This window comes from Cajanus cajan, chromosome 7 (genome assembly GCF_000230855.2).
Source record: "Cajanus cajan strain Asha chromosome 7, NIPB_CcT2T_4, whole genome shotgun sequence".
Lineage (NCBI taxonomy): Eukaryota > Viridiplantae > Streptophyta > Magnoliopsida > Fabales > Fabaceae > Cajanus > Cajanus cajan.
The window spans coordinates 19,485,714-19,508,900 of record NC_138523.1 but is presented as its reverse complement, the minus strand read 5'-3'; the positions used below and the strand labels follow the sequence as shown (position 1 = coordinate 19,508,900).

The following is a 23,187-nucleotide window of genomic DNA, read 5'->3' as shown; positions in this document are numbered from 1 at the left end:
GATACAGTAGTCAATAGGAGGGTTGACACATCTTCTAAAGGAAAGGAAAATCATTTGGTTGATGACACCAAATCTCAATATAACATGCATCATTCCTCGGTTACAGAAATCGGCAGCACACAGCCCGTCTAGAGGAATGGCAAAAATCCAAACAGAGAAACGCATCGGTTAATTCTTTTGAAAAGTGAATCAAATAGAATTAGGTGCATCATACTGCATACATGCATACAGATGATAGGTGTAATGGAAGATCACTTATTCTCTGTTTATTGAAAAAAAAAAAAACAAAAAACAAAAAACAAAACAAAAAACAAAAAACAAAAAAAAACAAAAAAAAAAAAACAAAACAAAAAACAAAAAAAAATAATATATATAAACTTCAGAAAAACAATACGCCTGTATCATGTTCAGTATGCCCGTACCAAAATTAGGGTTATGAACAAATTTTCAATTCAATACGGGCATACTGAAATGAATAACGGCCGTATTGGCAATAACAGAAATCCTCCCTCACATCAATGACAAAATTCCTCCAAGAAGAAGAGGATAGGGGGAGCCATTCATTTTTCTAAAAACATTAAATAATAAAACTTGCATTTGTGCATCACGCACATTAATTGCACATTCAAAGACCTCATCATGAGGCAATTGCATAAAATAGAAAAAATAGAAAATTGCTTGTGTATGACAGCAGTCAACAAAAGCCGAAAACGAAAAAAGGCAAGGATACAAACAATACTCCTCAGTTTGTACAGAATGATTGAGCCTGGAGAGGCTTGCTGAAAAAATACTTCCTCAGAATAATTAAGCCTGGAGAGGCTTGCAGAAACAATACTCTCTCACCATACAGAATAACTGAGCCTGGAGAGGCTCGCCGAAATAATACTCTCAGAATAACTGAGCCTGGAGAGGCTTGCCGAAATAATACTCTCTCAGAATAATTGAGCCTGGAGAGGCTCGCCGAAATAATACTCTCACAGAATAATTGAGCCTGGAGAGGCTCGCCGAAATAATACTCTCTCAGAATAACTGAGCCTGAAGAGGCTTGCCAAAATAATACTCCTCAGAAACATTTCTGTACAGAAAAAGCCGAAATCAACCAAAAAAGGCAAAAACACAGAAAAAGCCAAAATCAACAAAAAAGGCAAAAACACAGAAAAAGCCAAAATCAACAAAAAGGCAAAATACAGAAAATCCAACAAATTATACAGAATAACTGAGCCTGGAGAGGCTTGCCAAAATAATACTCTCCAAAAAGACATCTCAGCTTGCATTCTTGGGCTGAACAAAAAAAAAAAAAACTAATTCATCATGCAGAATAACTGAGCCTGGAGAGGCTTGCCGAAACAATACTCCCACAGAATAACTGAGCCTGGAGAGGCTTGCCGAAATAATACTCCCACAGAATAATTGAGCCTGGAGAGGCTTGCTGAAAAATACTCCCACAAAATAATTAAGCCTGGAGAGGCTTGCCGAAATAATACTCTCCAAAAGACGTCTCAGCTCGCATTCTCGGGCTGAACAAAAAACAATACTCATGCAGAATAACTGAGCCTGGAGAGGCTTGCCGAAACAATACTCTCATCAGAATAATTGAGCCTGGAGAGGCTCGCAGAAATAATACTCCCCAGAGAAACCCCAACTCAAGCTCACGGAACAAATCCCCAGCGAGAGCTATCAAAGCAAGATCGACAAAATTCCCAATGGAAGCACGATCGCCCAAGCAGTATATCTAGTCAAAGGACTTAAAACTTCCTCAGTGGAAGATAGCTCTCCAACTCAGGCGTTGAGTGAGTCTAAGCCTGTAGAGGCTTCCTAAATAATACTCTGGGATACATAAGATCCCCAAATCCCCAGTCGCCTACTCAAGAGGCATTCCTACAAAAAGGAAAAGATCAAAAAGATCAATAATCATTCCCCAAGTGGAATCCGGCTCTTAGCCAATCATTGAACATCAAGATGATCTGCCTAACAGAAGAGGCTAATCACAATCAATGACAAAATCCCCAAGCGGATAACAGCCTACACAGAGGCGACAAAACCAGAAAAACAAAAGAGATACCCGAATAAGGATAACCGGGACACTCCACAACGTCGAAAGGACGACAGCCAATCATAAGGCACCGCTCATCTCAGAAAGAGCATCTTCGTGTCTACAACCCAAGGAAACAGAAATTCCTCAATGGGCACCAACTACGCAATGGAAAGTTGGGACACAAGAACCTATGAGTAACTGCACATCCCCTAGATGGATCCCTGCGTTATCCAGCCCTCAGTGGCACAAAAATCAAAAACAATCGTCGAAGCAGCATCGTGGACTGTGGAGACAAAATCATCACAAATCCCTGGAGAGGAAAAACTCACGCTACCCCGAGGTTGTCAAGAACACGGAGGTATGCAACTACCACGAGGTTGTCAAGAACACGTTGGTATACCCTGGAGAGGGAAAACTCACGCTACCCCGAGGTTGTCAAGAACACGGAGGTATGCAACTACCACGAGGTTGTCAAGAACACGTTGGTATAGCCTGGAGAGGGAAAACTCGCGCTACCCCGAGGTTGTCAAGAACACGGAGGTATGCAACTACCACGAGGTTGTCAAGAACACGTTGGTATACCCTGGAGAGGGAAAACTCACGCTACCCCGAGGTTGTCAAGAACACGGAGGTATGCATGAGCCTGGAGAGGCGACGACTAATACTCACCCTGGAGAGGGCAAACTCAACCTGGAGAGGCTACTCAACAATTTTCCACCGGAAGACGCTACAAGTCAGAAGGTTGGCACATCACTCGGACAATTGGGTCAACTCCTTTACTTGTCAGCCGGTACACCAAAAGGCCGTCCGACTAAGTAAAGGGGGAGCAGCTGTAGACCCCTAAAATTGTCCGGGTCGGAAATAAAGCTTGAAGACTCTCGAAGACTGAAGGAAGATCAGCCAGAAGGACTTCCAGAAGGCCCAAGGAGGGTTCTCTATAGGTCTAGAGGTCTTAGGATAGCTAAAATAAGAAAACTGGGAGGAATGAAGCCCAATACGGCCTCCCAGAGGTTCAGTACGGCCGTATTGAACATTTTGAACTTCAATACGGCCGCACTGAACTCAATACGGCCGTATTGAAGTTTCTGGACTTCAATACGGCTGCATTGAATTCAATACGGCTGCACTGAACTTCAATACGGCCGCACTGAACTTCAATACGGCCGTATTGAGGTTTTTTGAACTTCAATACGGCCGTATTGAATTCAATACGGCCGTATTAGTTCAAAATTTCAATGTTGACCGTATTGACCCTCATAAACCGTATTGAGCCTTTTCCCTATAAATATGACGTCAATGGGACGTCATTTGACACTTTTGGACTGAGTTTTAACCCTCTTCTTGAGTATTCTGGGTTTTTTTGAGCAGTGCTCTGCCTAGAAATCACTCGGAGAGTTGATCCGACGAAGTTTTTGAGTTCTGAGCATTTTTGCTTGAGTCTCAAACTAAGTCGAAGGGAAATCCATCGGATTTCCAAGTCAAAAATTATTTTTTAGGAAGGAGCGAGCGGTCTTGTAGAGGGAGGGAACGCCAAAACGCTTCCCAATTTCTGTCAAGATATATAAGAAAGCACGCTTCAAAGGTTTATATCTTTAAAGTCCCTTCTTTTACCGCTTTCTGTGTGTACATATTTAAACTGTCATCATGTAGATAGTTAAATTATAATTGCTTAGAATAAAATAGGGGTAATTTAGTAATTTTGCACTATTATTTTTAGAAATAATCTGTCATAGGGAACCCGAAAGGGGCGTTGTGGGGTGCTAACACCTTCCCCACACGTAACCGACTCCCTTACCCGACTCTGGTTGTAATGGCCGAAGTCGATTTTTGAATCGATTGCCTTAAGCTTCTTTTTCCAATGTTTTGAGTAAAACATTGGTGGCGACTCCATGAACCCTTCCTTTTTATGAAAACCGCTAATCCATGGAGGGTCCCGCTTGGGATTAACATGGATTGGTGAGCCTTTTAATAAAATTGCTCGTTTGACGAGGTCTCAGTTTGAGAATAAGTCATTCTAGCAATCCATATTTTTAAACAAACAAAAGAGTCCAACCATCCTTCGCGAACGCCGAAAGCCCGTTTCGGGCCGGTGGCGACAACAAGGTCTCAGTTTGAGAATAAGTCATTCTAGCAATCCATATTTTTAAATAAATAAAAGAGTCCAACCATCCTTCGCGAATGCCGAAAGCCCGTTTCGGGCCGGTGGCGACAATCCTTTAACATACAAAACATTATCAATGGAAATAGAGGAGTTTATACGTATTTTACCTATTCTCTTGATATATCCTTTTTGTCCTCCTCCAAATGTGACTTGCCCTCCTTTCTTGGACTTGAGGTCTAGGAACATAGACCTTCCGCCCGTCATGTGTCGCGAGCAGTCACTACCCAGGTACCATGACTGGACACTTTTTATTTTTGTTGAACAGATTTGTAACAGGCACTATTTCAGTTTTTGGTACCCAAATGGATTTGGGTCCATGAGTGTTAGTATTAGAGGTTTGGGAATCCCTCTTCTTATGCATGTGACTGCATTTGGACGTAAAATGTCCATTCTTTTCATACAAGGAAGTTGCATAAGTTTTTGTCTTGAATTCGAACTCAGATTCAACAAATCCTAATCTTGTTCTATCTTTCCCACTCCTGCAGTGCTTTAGAAGATGCTCAAGATTTTGAGTTCCCAGTGTGAATTTTGACAAATCATATTTTAATAAATCGTTTTCTTTGGTTAATTTGATTACTTCTTCAGAAGTTGAAAGAAGTTTTGTATTTTCATTTTTCAGTAGACGGTTTTCTTCAAGTAATTGCAAAATTCTTTTCTTTTGTTCTTTATATGCTGTAGAAATCTTTGCTGAATCTGATAGAAGTTGATTGTATGCATGCTCAAGAATTTTTAGGTTAGATTCAGTTACCTCCTCATTATCTGATTCTGATGATGAGTTTTTGTTTGTCATGAGACAGATGTTTGTTTCTTCGTCTTCTTCTAATGATGTTGTGTCAAGATTCTCCTAGGTGGCCATCATGACTTTCTTCTTTTTGAAGGGGATCAACTTCTTGTAGACCCCTAAAATTGTCCGGGTCGGAAATAAAGCTTGAAGACTCTTGAGGACTGAAGGAAAGTCAGCCAGAAGGACTCATGGAAGGCCCTAGGAGGATTCTCTGTAGGTCTAGAGGTCTTGTAATAAGCTCAAAATAAGGAAGTGGAGGGAATGAAGCCCAATACGGCCTCCCAAAAGTTCAGTACGGCCGTATTGAACATTTTGAACTACAATACGGCCGCACTGAACTCAATACGACCGGATTGAAGTTCACTACGGCCGCACTGAACTCAATACGGCCGTATTGAGGTTTCTTGAAGTTCAATACGGCCGCACTGAACTCAATACGGCTGTATTGAGGTTTCCTGAACTTCAATACGGCCGTACTGAATTCAATACGGCCGTATTGTAGTTCAAAAACTCAATACGGGCCGTATTGACCCCCAGAGGCCGTACTGCGCCTCATCCCTATAAATATGACGTCAATTGGACGTCATTTGACACTTTTACACTGAGTTTTAACCCTCTTCTTGAGTATTCTGGGTTTTTTTGAGCAGTGCTCTGCCTAGAAATCACTCGGAGAGTTGATCCGACAAAGTTCTCGAGTTCTGAGCTTTTTGCTTGAGTCTCGAACTGAGTCGAAGGGAAATCCTCCGGATTTCCATAGTTAAAATTTTCTAGGAGGGAGCGAGCGGGCTTGTAGAGCGAAGGAACGCCAAAAAGCTTCCCAGTTTTACTTGAATATAAAAGCACGCTTCAAAGGTTTCTTCTTAAGACCTTCCTTTTACTGCTTTCTGTGTGTATATTTAACTGTCATCATGTAGATAGTTAAGTTATAATTGTTTAGAATAAATAGGGGTAATTTAGTAATTTCGCACTATTATTTTTAGAAATAATCTGTCATAGGGAACCCGAAAGGGGCGCTGTGGGGTGCTAACACCTTCCCCACGCGTAACCGACTCCCTTACCCGACTCTGGTTGTCTTGGCCGAAGTCGATTTTTGAATCGATTGCCTTAAACTTCTTTTTCCAATGTTTTGAGTAAAACATTGGTGGCGACTCCATGAACCCTTCCTTTTTATGAAAACCGCTAATCCATGGAGGGTCCCGCTTGGGATTAACATGGATTGGTGAGCCTTTTAATAAAATTGCTCGTTTGACAAGGTCTCAGTTTGAGAATAAGTCATTCTAGCAATCCATATTTTTAAACAAATAAAAGAGTCCAACCATCCATCGCGAATGCCGAAAGCCCGTTTCGGGCCGGTGGCGACAGATGGCGACTCCACTGGGGAAGCCTCGAGAGTCAGTCTCATTTAGTGACAGATTATTTTTAACAAATAATAGTTAAAATTACTTTATTACCCCTTGTTTGTATGATAACATGCTTTATTTATATGGCTTTAATAAACTGTTGTATGTTTAGTTTCTGCAATTGTTTGAAATATAAATTGCACACAAACCTTTGCACACAACAGTTCCCTCTATACCCGGGGGCATGAGTGGTAAGCCATAGGGAGTGGATGTTAGTACGGCCGGTTGTCGAATGGGTCTATAGGTGCCCGTAGACCGTTGTCGGAAAGCATCACTCAAGGTGATAACCATGAACTCGAGTCCGACAGTGCGTTGGAGCTTTCCATCGGCTTACGACGAGAGGAATTGGGTCCCTATAATGGGGGCACCTTGGGGGCCTCAGACCGGTGAGAACAGTTAGAACCACCTTGAATATGCACTTTTCTGCAGGATACCCCTACCTCGTGATTCGCTCGTGACTGTTCGTGGATGAGTGAATTGTTTGTGCATTGATTATGTGAAATTGTTTGAGCATACATTGCATTTCTTTAAACATACAACATTCCTTTTTAAAATAAGAATAAATAGGAATAAGAATCTTCCATTATACGGTGTTAACATCTACCTTCATCACATTCATATAGGTAGTTTCCCTTTTCACCCAAAAAATACAAAAAAAATACCCAAATGAAAAATAAAGAAAAATATTATTTATCCAAACCAAGCAATATCATGCATCATCTTAGGAACATCCTGAAAACATGATAATGCTTAGTTAAATAAACACTATGCATGCATATTCAACATCACCACCTCATATCATGCATTTTATTGTAGATTATGGAGGGATCTAGGGGAATACAAGGGCAATTGAAGAAAGTGGACTTCTTATTGTACCGTGCCGAGAGGTTGGATCACCTCTGTTCCTTGATGCCGCAAGAGGCTCGTTTGGAGTTCGAAAAATCTTATGGACGAGTCCTCGACTTGATGAAGATTTGTGTGGATCCAGATTTTCTGAGAGCATTGGTCCATTTTTGGAGTCTCGATCTGCATTGTTTCGAGTTCCCTCAGTTTGACTTAGTTCCTACTCTCGAGGAGTACGAGCTCATGCTTCGATGGCCCAAATCAGCCGGGGTCTATATCTTTCATGGCAATCATGTGGCCGTGGAGAGGGTCGCAACTCAAGTCAAAATGCCATCACGTTTATCTGTATTAGTGGGGAACGGCAGTATCAAGGGTTGGAAGCTCGCAATGATTGAAGACCACCTCTCTTCCTTGGCTGGTGAGGGAGATTGGTTAGCTTTCAACAAAACTTTAGCGTTAGCCGTGTTTGGGACGATCTTATTCCCCTTTCACGCTAACACAGTGGACCATGCTGCTATGGACGCCTTCTTCGCTTGGGACGTACACATGAAGAGTCCCGTGCCTACCATTCTTGCCGACACCTTGCTTTCTGTCAACCTATCTCAACAGAAGCAAGGGAAGACTATCCGATGCTGCACCTCCTTGTTGTATGTGTGGGGCATCACACACTTCTATGCCGCTAGTCACATGGGGACCTTGCCCGATCCGTTGAGGAGTTTTTCGAAGATCCCCGTACGCCGCCGATATGCTTCCGAGTGGAAGGAAGAGATGGAACAGTGGAGTATTGAGCACTTCACGTGGGTTTGTCCTTGGTTCCGTCCAAGTAATGTATTGACAAGATGCGGCAGTTATCCAAGCATACCATTGATGGGCCTCAGAGGTTGCATAGCCTACTCACCTAGATTGGTTATGAGACAACTAATGAGGACTCAAATTATTCCTACTAAAGAGGAGCTTGGAGGGTTGTGTTTCTCCTTTGATTCCGAGCATCAGAGGGATATGCACGCTGTCATTAGAGCGTGGGAGAAACCAATCTATGAGGGAGATCGAGAGCTTGGAAAGCCTCGGGTATCCGCCTCCATCGACTACGAGATATGGAGGAGCGAGAGGGGGGTGTCTCAACCATCCACCTCTTGCGCAACCGCAACCACAAGGAGGTTAATGCAAGAACAAGTCGACGCCTTGACCAAGAAGCTGGAAATTATGGGAGCTCAAATGAGAGTTCTTGAAGAGAAAAATGAAGAATCCAGTTTCGTCATCGATGGTCTACAAAGGCAATGCAAGAAGAAAGACCACGAGATAGAGCGGCTCAAGGATGAGTGTGCTAACCTCAATGAGGAGGCTACTCGGGCATCCAAAATGCCAAAGGTTGAACCGAGTAGTCAAACTCCTAGAAGTCAACACAAAGATAGCACACCTTGAAGCCGAGCATGCAAGGCAGGCACAGTTGATCAAGGACATGCAAGACGATCTGCTCTTGACTCGATCCGACTCACAACAATGGCGGGAAGTTGCTCAACAACAAACCGCAAGCCTTTCCGATTTCTGCAAAAAGGAAAGAGAGGGACTAGCACAGATGGCTAGACTCCGGGAGGAGAAGGATCGAGCTGAAGACGAACTTAATGAACTGCAGGCCATGATCAACTACCATAATCAAAAGGCGAAGGACGCTCAAAAGATCAGTGATGATATGAGCCAAGCAGTCCATACGCAAGTCGAAGCAATGGCCCGCCATGTAGAGGAAGCCGAAGATGAATGGAGAAGAAAAATGAACCCGCCTGTGGGTTTTTATCGGCTTTTCTCATATTGTAAAAATTGCTTCAAAGCATTGTATGATAAGTTGTACACTTTCTATGATCAATGAAATCAAGTTTTTGATTTATGAAATCTCTCAATTGCCTTTGCATTTCATAGTCATTCATTTGCATACATCTCTCCAAGTAATTTAATAATAAACATTAATAAAAAGAAAGAATTAATCGATGCGTATAATCAAAGAGTGGATCGCACGCCATTTGTTATCAAATGCAAACCAACAACTGCGCCAAGCGAGCACACGACAACTTCGTTGTTGGTAATCAAGACGAACAAAGGGGAAGGTCCGACACCGTTAAGGATCACTACTCCAAGGCCTTTTCCCTACGAATCAAATAAGGTTGTGCCATGGATATACGACATCCATTTTTCTGCCGACAGCGATTTCTCTAACATCGCTGGACTTGGGGGCATGACTAGGAGTGGCAGGATCTACACTCCCAATGATCTTCATGATAAAAGCTCCCAAGAATAAAGGAAAGGAAAATAAAGAATCCGAGGAGGAAAATCTAGAGACCGCCTTCCAAGCATTGGAAAGTGCCAATGTCGAAACGTTTCCCCGAGAAATGAAGAAGGTAGCCCATATGCTCACCAAGAACGGATACTTGCCGGGACAAGGACTTGGCAAGGATTCCCAAGGAATTCCCGAGCTACCCACTATCAAGGATAATCCGGGGAAACAAGGGTTAGGATACAACCCTAATAAAGATCAAAGGACGAAGAGGAACCAAGATCCTTCTTGACGTTCTTTAAGCCAGATCTTTAGGAAGGCCGGTTCACAAACGTCAAGGCCGGTCGTTGTCATCAAGTGCTTTTCTCCTTCTGATAGGGATGTATAGACCTGATGACTATTAGAGATCACTCCTCGGGGACAGCCCGACCCCCGAGCCTCAATAGGGCACATGTTTCCATTATGATTATAATAAAATCATTCTTTATTATTTCTTACTGCTTCTCTTCTTGCTTACAATAAATTTCTAAACCGCATTATTTTTAACCCTGTTTGAATAAACATGAATGAGGTTAAAATTGTCTTAATAACAATAAACCCGCATCATTTTTATGTGGAAGTGTGCGTGACAACTTAGAGCACCTTCCCTTGGCCTCGACAAGTGCCATCATGGATAAAAAGAAATCCTTTAAAATAAAAGAAGCTCGGCAGGAAACCCAAAAAGGGGGCTGCGCAAAAATAAGAGCAAAAGACCCGCTAGGAATCCCACGAAAGGGTGACCTAGGCAAAAGTTAGGGTTGCAAAAATGAACAAAAACAAAAGTCCGCTAAAACGCCACAAAAGGGTGTTTTAGGCAAAAATAAGGACAATCAAAAAACAAAAGAAATCCATGATGGTACCTCGAGCCGAATTCAAGAAAGGTTCAAGGGAAGCTATCTAAGTTGTCAAAATCACAACGTCAATAAACAAAGATTTTCTTAACTTCATAAGTGTTTAATCAAACAAGCCTAAACACAATAAGCCTACCTTGGCCAGCCATTCTTACAAAAACCATTTTTCAAAATGAAAATAAAAACCCCTCTAAAACACAAACTTCAGAGCAAATATATACCTTTCCTTTCTTTTCTCTCTTGTCCCAAGTGATTTTAGGATAATCTAGTGGAAACATGGAGATATAGTGGTCAATAGGAGGGTTGACATATCTTCTAGAGGAAGGGAAGGATCATTTGGTTGATGACGCCAAATCTCAATTTAACATGCATTATTCCTCGGTTATAGAAGTCGGCAGCTCACAGTCCGTCTTGAGGAATGGCAAAATCCAAACAAAAAACGCATCGGTTAATTCTTTTGAAAGATAAATCAAATAGAATTAGGTGCATCATACCGCATACATGCATACAGATGATAGGTGTAATGGAAGATCACTTATTCTCTGTTTATTTAGAAAAAAAAAAAAAAAAAATCAAATCAAATCTCAGAAACAACAAATGCGCCCGTATCATGTTCAGTACACCCGTACTAAAAACAGGGTTATGAACAAATTTTCAACTCAATACGGGCGTACCGAAATGAATACGGCAGCATTGGCCATAACATCCACATCAATACGGGCGTATTAAATTCAATATGGCCCGTATTGGCCCATTCTCATTCATCACAACATCTTCATTCCTCTGCATACTTCATCTGTGAGTGTGTTTGAGATCCCTCCAACAGAAAAAGCCAAAAATTACAAAAAAGGCAAAAATACAGAAAAAGCCAAAAATCAACGAAAAAAGGCAAAATTCAGAAAATCCAACAAATATACAGAATAACTGAGCCTGGAGAGGCTTGCCGAAATAATACTCTCTCAGAATAACTGAGCCTGGAGAGGCTTGCTGAAATAATACTCTCTCAGAATAACTGAGCCTGGAGAGGCTCGCCGAAATAATACTCTCTCAGAATAATTGAGCCTGGAGAGGCTTGCCGAAACAATACTCCCTCTTAGAATAATTGAGCTTGGAGAGGCTCGCCGAAATAATACTCTCTCAGAATAACTGAGCCTGGAGAGGCTCGCAGAAATAATACTCCCCAGAGAAACCTCAGCTTAAGCTCATGGAACAAATCCCCAGCGAGAGCTATCAAAGCAAGATCGTCAAAATCCCCAATGGAAGCGCGATCATCCAAGCAAAATATTCAGTCAAAGGACTTGAAACTTCCTCAGTGGAAGATAGCTCTCTGACTCAAGCGCTGAGTGAGGCTAAGCCTGCAGAGGCTTCCTAAATAATACTCTGAGATACATAAGATCCCCAAATCCCCAGTCGCCTACTCAAGAGGCACCCCTACAAACGGAGAAAAATAAAAAATATCAATAAATATTCCCCAAGCGGAATTCGGCATCCAGCCAAAACACCGAACATCAAGATGATTTGCCTAACAGAAGAGGCCAGTCAAGAATTGAATGACAGAATCCCACAGCGGATAACAGCCTACACGGAGGCAGCAAAAATCAGAAAATCCAAAAGAGATACCCGAATAAGGATAACCGGGATACTCCACCAACGTCAAAGGACGTCAGCCAAACATAAGGCATCGCTCAATTCAAGAAGAGCATCTGTGTCTGCACCCCAAGGAGTCAGAAATTCCCCATGGGTACCAACTATGCAAATGCAAGTTGGGGCACAAGAACCTATGAATGACTGCACATCCCCTAGACGGATCCCTGTGTTATCCAGCCCTCAGTGGCACAAAATCAGAAAAACCATCGAAGCAGCATAGTGGACTGTGGAGACAAAAAATCATCTCAGATCCCTGGAGAGGGTAAACTCGCATTGCCGAAGTGATCAGAAGACACGGACGCAGACCCTGGAGAGGGCAAACTCAGTTGCCTAGGTCGTCAGAGACAACCGAAGCAAAGTCTGGAGAGACGGTACTCAAAGTCTGGAGAGACGGTACTCAAAGTCTGGGGAGACGGTACTCAAAGTCTGGAGAGACGGTACTCAAAGTCTGGAGAGACGGTACTCAAAGTCTGGAGAGACGGTACTCAAAGTCTGGAGAGACGGTACTCAAAGTCTGGAGAGACGGTACTCAAAGTCTGGAGAGACGGTACTCAGAGTCTGGAGAGACGGTACTCAGAGTCTGGAGAGACGGTACTCAGAGTCTGGAGAGACGGTACTCAGAGTCTGGAGAGACGGTACTCAGAGTCTGGAGAGACGGTACTCAGAGTCTGGAGAGACGGTACTCAGAGTCTGGAGAGACGATACTCAGAGTCTGGAGAGACGGTACTCAAAGTCTGGAGAGACGGTACTCAAAGTCTGGAGAGACGGTACTCAAAGTCTGGAGAGACGGTACTCAAAGTCTGGAGAGACGGTACTCAGAGTCTGGAGAGACGGTACTCAGAGTCTGGAGAGACGGTACTCAGAGTCTGGAGAGACGGTACTCAGAGTCTGGAGAGACGGTACTCAGAGTCTGGAGAGACGGTACTTAGAGTCTGGAGAGACGGTACTCAGAGTCTGGAGAGACGGTACTCAAAGTCTGGAGAGACGGTACTCAAAGTCTGGAGAGACGGTACTCAAAGTCTGGAGAGACGATACTCAAAGTCTGGAGAGACGGTACTCAAAGTCTGGAGAGACGGTACTCAGAGTCTGGAGAGACGATACTCAGAGTCTGGAGAGACGGTACTCAAAGTCTGGAGAGACGGTACTCAAAGTCTGGAGAGACGGTACTCAAAGTCTGGAGAGACGGTACTCAAAGTCTGGAGAGACGGTACTCAAAGTCTGGAGAGACGGTACTCAAAGTCTGGAGAGACGGTACTCAAAGTCTGGAGAGACGGTACTCAACCATCAGCGTCGTCAGAGGCACGTTGGTGTTCAACTTCCGGCTCGGGCGTCGAGTGAAGTTGACCCTGGAGAGGGTAAACTCAGCTACCGAGGTTGTCAGAAGCGCCGAGGTATGCAACAACCTGGAGAGGCTACTCAACAATTTTCCACCGGAAGACGCTACAAGTCAGAAGGTTGGCACATCACCCGGACAATTGGGTCAACTCCTTTACTTGTCAGCCGGTACACTAAAAAGCCGCTTGACTAAGTAAAGGGGGGGCAGCTGTAGACCCCTAAAATTGTCCGGGTCGGAAATAAAGCTTGAAGACTCTTGAGGACTGAAGGAAAGTCAGCCAAAAGGACTCATGGAAGGCCCTAGGAGGATTCTCTGTAGGTCTAGAGGTCTTGTAATAAGCTCAAAATAAGGAAGTGGAGGGAATAAGCCCAATACGGCCTCCCAAAAGTTCAGTACGGCCGTATTGAACATTTTGAACTACAATACGGCCGCACTGAACTCAATACGACCGGATTGAAGTTCACTACGGCCGCACTGAACTCAATACGGCCGTATTGAGGTTTCTTGAACTTCAATACGGCCGCACTGAACTCAATACGGCTGTATTGAGGTTTCTTAAACTTCAATACGGCCGTACTGAATTCAATACGGCCGTATTGTAGTTCAAAAACTCAATACGGGCCGTATTGACCCCCAGAGGCCGTACTGCGCCTCATCCCTATAAATATGACGTCAATTGGACGTCATTTGACACTTTTACACTGAGTTTTAACCCTCTTCTTGAGTATTCTGGGTTTTTTTGAGCAGTGCTCTGCCTAGAAATCACTCAGAGAGTTGATCCGACAAAGTTCTCGAGTTCTGAGCTTTTTGCTTGAGTCTCGAACTGAGTCGAAGGGAAATCCTCCGGATTTCCATAGTTAAAATTTTCTAGGAGGGAGCGAGCGGGCTTGTAGAGCGAAGGAACGCCAAAAAGGTTCCCAGTTTTACTTGAATATAAAAGCACGCTTCAAAGGTTTCTTCTTAAGACCTTCCTTTTACTGCTTTCTGTGTGTATATTTAACTGTCATCATGTAGATAGTTAAGTTATAATTGTTTAGAATAAATAGGGGTAATTTAGTAATTTCGCACTATTATTTTTAGAAATAATCTGTCATAGGGAACCCGAAAGGGGCGCTGTGGGGTGCTAACACCTTCCCCACGCGTAACCGACTCCCTTACCCGACTCTGGTTGTCATGGCCGAAGTCGATTTTTGAATCGATTGCCTTAAACTTCTTTTTCCAATGTTTTGAGTAAAACATTGGTGGCGACTCCATGAACCCTTCCTTTTTATGAAAACCGCTAATCCATGGAGGGTCCCGCTTGGGATTAACATGGATTGGTGAGCCTTTTAATAAAATTGCTCGTTTGACAAGGTCTCAGTTTGAGAATAAGTCATTCTAGCAATCCATATTTTTAAACAAATAAAAGAGTCCAACCATCCATCGCGAATGCCGAAAGCCCGTTTCGGGCCGGTGGCGACACTTCTTATTCTCTTTTTCTTTTTCTTTTACGAGTTCCGAACATTCCGTTTTGTAATGTCCAAGTTTCTTACATTCATAGCATAATGATTGTGCCTTTTCTCTAGAAGGTCTACTGTATTTTCTTCATCGTATTCCTCCCTTTTTCTTCATCATTGAAATAATCTTCCTTGACAGGAAGGATATTTCATCGTCTGTGTCACAGGTTCCTTCACTATAGCTTTTGTCGCAACCCGAAAATTTCCGATCTTGCGACCTATGGTTTAGACATCCTTTTGAAAATCTCATCAATTAAGGAATGCCCGGACACCAGACTAATCCTTAATTAATGGTTTTGAAAATAGGTTCATGGAGTCGCCACCAATGTTTTACTCAAAACATTGGAAAAAGAAAAGGTTTTTAAAAGTCCAATAATGGCCTTGATAACCAGAATTGGGTTCGGGGGTTACGTGTAGGGAAGGTATTAAGCACCCCAACAACGCCCTAAATCGGTACCCTATGATGAAGTTAACATGATAAGAATTAATAAATTAAATATTGAATCCCCTTTATTAATATTTATTTACATATTTAAAATTTAAATTATACGACTAACCCTAAAATATCTACATGATTGCGTTTGTTATAAATAAAAGATAGAGATAAAGATGAGAAATAAAAGATATAGAAGAAGATTGATTGAAATACCTCTTGAACGAGCTTCTATTGAATCTTCAAATATGGAGAAGGTGCTTTATGGCAACCTTTCACACTACAACAAGCCTCACAAAACTCAAGAAATACAATAGGAGAGAAAGAGAGAGAAATTTCGAGCTCTAAGGAGTTTTGGACGAAATTTTGTCGTCCTGAGAACTGTGCCCGAGCTGTCTATTTATAGGCATTAGAAGGGTGACAGAACGGTCCGTTCCAAAATTGGAACAGCCCGTTCTGGATCTGGCCGTTATGTGTTAATTTCATATATTGGAACGGCCCGTTCCAGAGGTGCGTTTAACACATAATTGCTATGTTGGAACAGCCCGTTCCAAATTAAGATTTGAGGCCTTTTTTGTCACTTGGAATGGCCCGTTCCAATTTGGGAACGGCCCGTTCCAAACTAGGGTTTTAGGCTTTTTTTTGTAAATTGGAACGACTCGTTCCAGTTTTGGAACAGCCCGTTCCGGGCTACTAAAACCAGCTTATTTAGGCTTTTAGCCTTCTGATATCATGTCCTATTATTTCCATGCTTTGGGAGTTCCTTTCCTTGATAATAGACGTCCATTTCTTTGTTTGTATGCTTTCCGGACGAAATTGGGTGTCTACTGTCCCTCTTTACTTGCCTTTTGGAATAGCTATGTGTTGCTTTTCCAAAGGCAAGTAAAGACGTAGACATTTCGTCCGGGTCTTCTTTTTGTCTCTTTATGTGACGCTTCTACGTTGCTTCCCTTGGATAGGTGTATTTGCTCGTATCATTACCTTTTAGAGCAGTTGAGCATTGGTTGCGTACTCTATTGGGTAACAAGGTTGACAAACTGTACACCTAATCTTCATTCTTTGAGTAGAAGCTCCATTTTTTCTCTTGTGATAATGTGTCCCTTTATTTGTAGCTTGTTTAAGAGGGAGTATTGTTCTGCCTGGCCTCTCCAAGCTGCCTGCTGAACAGTGAGTATTGTTATGCCTGGCCTTTCCAGGCTGCCTGCTGAACGATGAGTATTATTATGTCTAGCCTCTCCAAGCTACCTGTTGAATGGTGAGTATTATTATGCCTGGCCTCTCCAGGTTACCTACTGAATGGTGAGTATTATTATGTCTGGCCTTTCCAGGCTGCCTGATGAACGGTGAGTATTATTATGCCTAGCCTCTCCAGGCTGCCTGTTGAAAGGTGAGTATTATTATGCCTGGCCTCTCTAGGCTACCTGCTGAACGGTGAGTATTATTATGCCTGGCCTCTCCAGGTTGCCTACTGAATGTTGAGTATTATTATGCCTGGCCTCTCTAGGCGGCCTGCTGATGTTGATGATGTGATTGCCCATTTTCTTTGGGAGGATGTCTGATGAAGACGAGGATTGCTAGTACGTGGTGCCCTTGTGATCGTAGACAAAGGAGTAAATGCTGAGTATTATTATGCCTGGCCTCTCCAGGCGGCCTGCTGATGTTGATGATGTGATTGCCCATTTTCTTTGGGAAGATGTCTGATGAAGACGAGGATTGCTGGTACGTGGTGCCCTTGTGATCGTAGGCAAAGGAGTAAATGCTGAGTATTATTATGCCTGATCTCTCCAGGCTGCCTGCTGATGCTGATGATGTGATTGCCCCTTTACTTTGGGAGGACGTCTGATAAAGACGAGGATTGCTGGTAGGTGGTGCCCTTGTGATGGTGGGCAAAGGAGTAAATGCTGAGTATTATTATGTCTGGCCTCTCTAGGCTACCTGCTGATGCTGATGACGTGATTGCCCCTTTACTTTAGGAGGAAATCTAATGAAGACGAGGATTGTTGGTAGGTGGTGCCCTTGTGATGGTGGGCAAAGGAGTAAATGGGTGGCAGAGATTCTGGTGCTGCCCCTGCCATGTGAGTATTGTGATGCCTCTCTAGGCGCCTTCATTGTGGGATGGTTGGTAAGAGTTTGGTGTTGTTCTTGTCAAGGTGAGTATTGTAATGCCTCTCCAGGCATCTGCTTGTGGTAGGTTTTTTCTGAATTTTATATCTTTGTTTAGCTTCAGCTTTTTCATGTTTGAAGCTTGCCTTTTTCTGCTATTTTTCTGAATGCTTCGACTTTTTCAACATGTATGAAGCTTGCCTTTTTCTCATGTTGTTTTTGCTTTTTTATTGTCATCATTGGTGGAAGGATCTATTCTCATGATGTTATTTGCTGAATCTTTATTGATGAGTATTATTTTGGAAGCCACTCTTGGCTTTGGTTAGGAAGTCATTCCTAGTCTTGGCATTCTCTTAGATCATCCTTCATTCGGTTGAGGAGTAGGGCACGATGGCCTTTTCATGCTTATAGACTTGCTTATTCTTCCTCTTTCCGTTCTATCCCGTCTTGCTATTGACGTGTCTTTATTTTCTGGGTGGCTATATGAAACCACTTGTATGGAATGCCCTTGTTGGGGCTATGCTTTTTGACATGATCTTAGCTCTTAAGGCACTGTCTAGCTGTTGATCTTTTTTGCGAGTGCTTCGGCCACTTGATTCCTTCGACAAGTGATGGATAGACACACACAAAGAATGCAATAATGCAAAAGAAAATGCGAAGGAGCAATGGATTGGATTTTTTTTCAAAATTTTTTTTTTTGAACTTATACCCTTTTGTGCACACTTGTGCCATATGCATGTTATGCAATGATGCTTCTATGCTAATGCTTAAAATGCAAATTTATTTTTACATTCAAGAAATTAGTCTATGCGCATTGATCAATGACATGGATTGTTAGCCTTTAGCCTTGTCGAATTCAGTGTTACTTGAACCTGAGGTTTGTGTAGTTCGGCCCTCTCGCTTATACCGAATATGATATGTTAGCCCTTAGATCAGGTGTAACTAGACTCTGTTCTAGGACACCTCCATCTTTTCCTTCTGAGTGTTCATTGTGCATACTCCGTGTATCTCTCAAAATTATCTTAATGCCATATAGGTCAAGAGGAAAGAGAGGAAGGGGATATATACATTTTTTTTTTGCATAAGTTTTGTTTGAAAGGGTTTTTTCAAAAATGGTTTTTAGAAAAATGGTTGGCCGAGGTAGGCTAGTGGTTTAGGCTGATGAACAAGCACATTTAAAGTGAGGAAATCATTTTCCGCGTTAGCTTATTATTTCCTTCAAAGTTAAGCGATGACTTGAGATTGCATATTAATTAAATGATCTTCTCGAGCCCCCTTTCGATTTTCAGCTCGGGATGCTGCTTTGTCCTAACTTTTGCCTAGGTTACTTGAGACGTGTTCCCTAGTGGACATTTTCTTTTGATCCTCACTTTTGCCTAGGTTACTTGTCTGTGTTGCCCTCTCAATGAGTTTCTTGTGGGGCTTTTGTCTTTGCAACATTTGTGATCATCTTTCATTCCTTCAATAAAGGGGGGTGCCCCTTGCACTGATTTCGCTTGGATTTTTATCCACAAGTCATGCCAAATTTGATTGATCTTTATGTGTTCCTTATTGCATATTAAGCCATTGTTTCTAATGACGTCCTTATTTCAAATGTACTTGTTCATTTAAGGTTTGTTAATAAGGCTTAGAGTAGATAAGAGGGAGAAGAGAAACGAAGTAGAAAAATGTATGGCATTAAAAAAGAATTTTCAATCTACACGTGCCCATTTAATGTAGCTCGAGGGCCCGATCATGCCCCGAGTTCGTGACTCATACACAAAGAAGTAGAGGAAGGTTTCCCCTTAGAGAGGCCTAGGTTGTCTGACTGTAGGGCTAGTCCTACACTTGCTTGGATGTGTCACTTCAGAAGATCTCGTGTAGAGGGAGGTCCTTTGACTTCTTCTCTCATGCAAGTGTTGTCAACCCATATCTTGAGACTTTCCTAAGAAGTAGGAATGGGTAGAGCGATGATAGAGCTTTCCATGGAGTCTTGCTTCTCAAGAGGAACATTCAAGCTATCTCTCGATTTTCAGCTTGAGCAAACATTGCTTTTTTTATTTTTTATTTTTTTTTGCCTAGAATGCCCTTTGCGGGTTTTCATTCTAGCAGCTTCTTAACAAGCAATGCTTCTCTCTTCTTGAAATCATCTTTCAAGAAAGCTCTATTCACTTTGCCTTAGTGTTTGAAGGATTTGCCTTCCTCAGGTTCTCTTTATTAGCTTGCAACTCGTTAGGAGTGTTGATCCATCAATTCCTAGTCATTTTTCCATTCCATTTGGATTTCACGGTTGCATGACACGGCTTTATCCTCTTAGGGCAAGAGTTGGCCTCTTAATGATTGTGGAGTTCTTTACCCTCAACTCTTTATGCATGGCTTGCTTCCATTACTTCCGATTAACGCACATAGGTTAATTTCCCTTTTTATTCTCATTTATTTTTTTACAAGGAGGGATATGTTCTAAATGAATGTAATGCAGAATGTAGAGAAAGTTGAGAATAATAAATATCAGTCTCATTGATTTGTTTATTTGTGAATGCTCAAATAGATTTCGACAGTATTAAGTGAGAATCTATATTAGATTCTAAGAAGACTTACTTCAACAAACATATCAAAGCAAGGGCGGTATTTTTTAAAAATTGATTTGGGCTTTTCTTTAGAGCACAGATACTGTCGTATATTAGAGCATCCACTCTTCTTAACTTTCTATACGTATTGCAACCTAATCTTCCTTAGCTAATAAAATAAAATGAATGAAATTAATGAGCTAATCTAGAATGCATGTCATTTTTTTTACTAATCTTTATCATGTTTCTATTATCTAAAGAGGAATGATGCATGGTAAAGATGAAATTTCTTTTATTGATTTTTTTTTACAAAAAGGAAACTACTTATATGATGTTAATGGAATGCTGACCTAAGAATGTACAAAGGGGTATAAAATTATTATTATTATTTTTATTATTTTTTATTATCTATTTGCTTATTTTGAAATTCCAATCCATCTTATTAGAACAAAATAATACAAACAAATGCACACACACATGCTCAATCAACGTACACCCACGAACGATCGTTTCAAATCCTTGGTCTGTGGTCCCTGTCAAGAAAAGTGCATTGTATAGGATGGTTCTAATCTCACTGGTTCTCAAGGCTCCCAAGGTGCCGCCATTATAGGGACCCAGTATCTCTGTCGCCGTCATCTGGCAAACTTTAAGGTCTGTCGCAGTATTTTGGGCTAGAGTAACTGGTTATCACCTCGAGTGTGATTTTCGACAAGGCTCGCAGGCTCCAAGGCCAAACTTGGGCCAGTCGTACGTCAACCACTCCCTATTTTTAATACCCTCATGCCCCCGGGTGTAGGGGGAACTGTTGTGTGCAAAGGTTTGTGTATAATTTTTATTCAAACAAATGCAAAATTTAAACAGGCAAATAGATATTAAAGCCAAGCAAATAAAACAAACAAAGTAAAGGGGAAAATATTTAAATTATAATTTTTATTTTATTAATTTCATAATTTATATGGGCCTGACCCTCTTAAAATGTCCCTAGTGGAGTCCCCATCTGTCGCAACCCGAAAATTTCCGATCTTGCGACCTATGATTTAGACATCCTTTTGAAAATCTCATCAATTAAGGAATTTCCGAACACCAGACTAATCCTTAATTACTGGTTTTGAAAATAGGTTCATGGAGTCGCCACCAATGGTTTACTCAAAACATTGGAAAAAGAAAAGGTTTTTAAAAGTCCAATAATGGCCTTGATAACCAAAATTGGGTTCGGGAGTCGGTTACGTGTAGGGAAGGTATTAAGCACCCCTACAACGCCCTAAATTGGTACCCTATGATGAAGTTAACATGATAAGAATTAATAAATTAAATATTGAATCCCCTTTATTAATATTTATTTACATATTTAAAATTTAAATTATACGACTAACCCTAAAATATCTACATGATTGCGTTTGTTATAAATAAAGGATAGAGATAAAGATGAGAAATAAAAGATATAGAAGAAGATTGATTGAAATACCTCTTGAATGATCTTCTATTGAAGCTTAAAATATGGAGAAGGTGCTTTATGGCAACCTTTCACACTACAATAAGTCTCACAAAACTCAAGAAATACAATAGGAGAGAAAGAGAGAGAAATTTTGAGCTCTAAAGAGTTTTGGAAGAAATTTTGTCTTCTTGAGAACTGTGTCCGAGCTGTCTATTTATAGGCATTAGAAGGGTGCCAGAACGGCCCCTTCCAAAATCAGAACGACCCGTTCTGGATCTGGCCGTTATGTGTTAATTTTGTATATTGGAATGGCCCGTTTTGAAATCGGAACGGCCCGTTCTAGAGGTGTGTTTAACACATAATTGCTATGCTAGAACGACCTGTTCCAAATTAATATTTGAGGCCTTTTTTGTCACTTGGAACGGCCCGTTCCAAACTAGGGTTTTAGGCCCTTTTTGTAAATTGGAACGACCCATTCCAGTTTTGGAACAGCTCATTCTGGGCTACTAAAACCAGATTATTTAGGCTTTTAGCCTTCTGATGTCATGTCCTGTTATTTCCATGCTTTGGGAGTTCCTTTCCTTGATAATAGACATCCATTTCTTTGTTTGTATGCTCCCCGGACGAAATTGGGTGTCTACAGCTTTCATCGGACGTATCAATGATCCTTAGAGCTTTTGAGGAGGATGGTGTTGATTTTGTCTTTTGCACATTTAATGCAATAGACTTCTGTTTCCTCCCAACATCATCTTGTTGTAACTCTAACTCATGAACTTTAAGTAGTCCAATGAGTTCCTCCAGGGAGAGCTTTTCCAGATTTTTGGATGCTCTCAGAACAGTAACTTGTGGTCTCCATTTCCTGGTAAACTACGAAGTAATTTGTCAATATGATCAAAGTTATCATAAGTTCTACCTAGGAAGGAAAGTTCATTTACGATGGTTTGGAATCTTCCAAACATAGTCTGTATAAATTCGCTTTCTTCCATCTCAAAAAGTTCATACTTACGTGCCAACAAGCTTAACTTGTTGTGTTTTACCTCTAGGGACCCCTCGTAAGTTAATGCTAGGGTGTCCCACATTTGTTTGGCACTTCTAAAGCTATGAACTTTAGTTTATTCTTCTTCAGACAGAGCACACATGAGTGCATTTCGTGCTTTGGAGTTCAGCATGAATCTTTGCTTTTGCTCTTCAGTCCATTGTGCTCTGGGTTTCTCATTGCTGGCTTGATCTAGGGGAATATAGTTTCCTTGCTCAAAGACGTCTCACATGTCTATATGACATGCATCAAAGAATGCAATCATTCTTTGCTTCTAGTAGTCAAATTTTGCTCCTTTGAATAGAGGTGGTTGGTTTACGGCTTGTCCTTCATTTTCCATGATCGTTTCTCCTGCAGTGTTAGATGCTCAACCCAAGGGGTCAAGCTTTGATACCAATTGAGGTTAGCGAAAATACACATAGAAGGGGGGTTGAATGTGTGTGTTCAGATTCAAAAGAAAATTTTAGAGTTATTTTGCAAGAATACTCTTGGTTGGAAAACTTAAGCAGACTTTTCTGTCTAATGATTTTTTTTTCAGCAAAACTGATTTTCAACGTAAGAGATTAAGTAAACTAGTTTTCCATCTGGAAAACATTATCATCTAGTAAAGTAGTTTTAACAAGGTCAAGTATGTTTTCGTCCAAAGCTTTGTTGAAAAACGAAATACAACAAGAGCAAAGTAAGTAATACTGAAAAGTGAGGAGAATGCACAAACAGTTATACTGGTTCACTCAATCTGAGCTATATCCAATTTCCTTCTGTAGAAGGGTTCCACT

At 41.6% G+C, this 23,187-nt stretch overlaps 1 protein-coding gene across 1 annotated transcript in view; it reads right to left on the bottom strand.

Moving 5' to 3' along the window:
• Nucleotides 1-22,751, bottom strand: part of LOC145949888 (uncharacterized) — a 43,054-nt gene extending 20,303 nt beyond the window's left edge. Inside the window, exons 1-2 of the mRNA XM_083060789.1 lie at nt 22,731-22,751; nt 22,017-22,242 (exon numbers count right to left, since the gene is read on the bottom strand). Coding sequence (XP_082916915.1) covers nt 22,017-22,242; nt 22,731-22,751 — 247 coding nt within the window. The remainder of the gene's footprint in view (nt 1-22,016; nt 22,243-22,730) is intronic.
• Nucleotides 22,752-23,187: the final 436 nt, after the last annotated feature.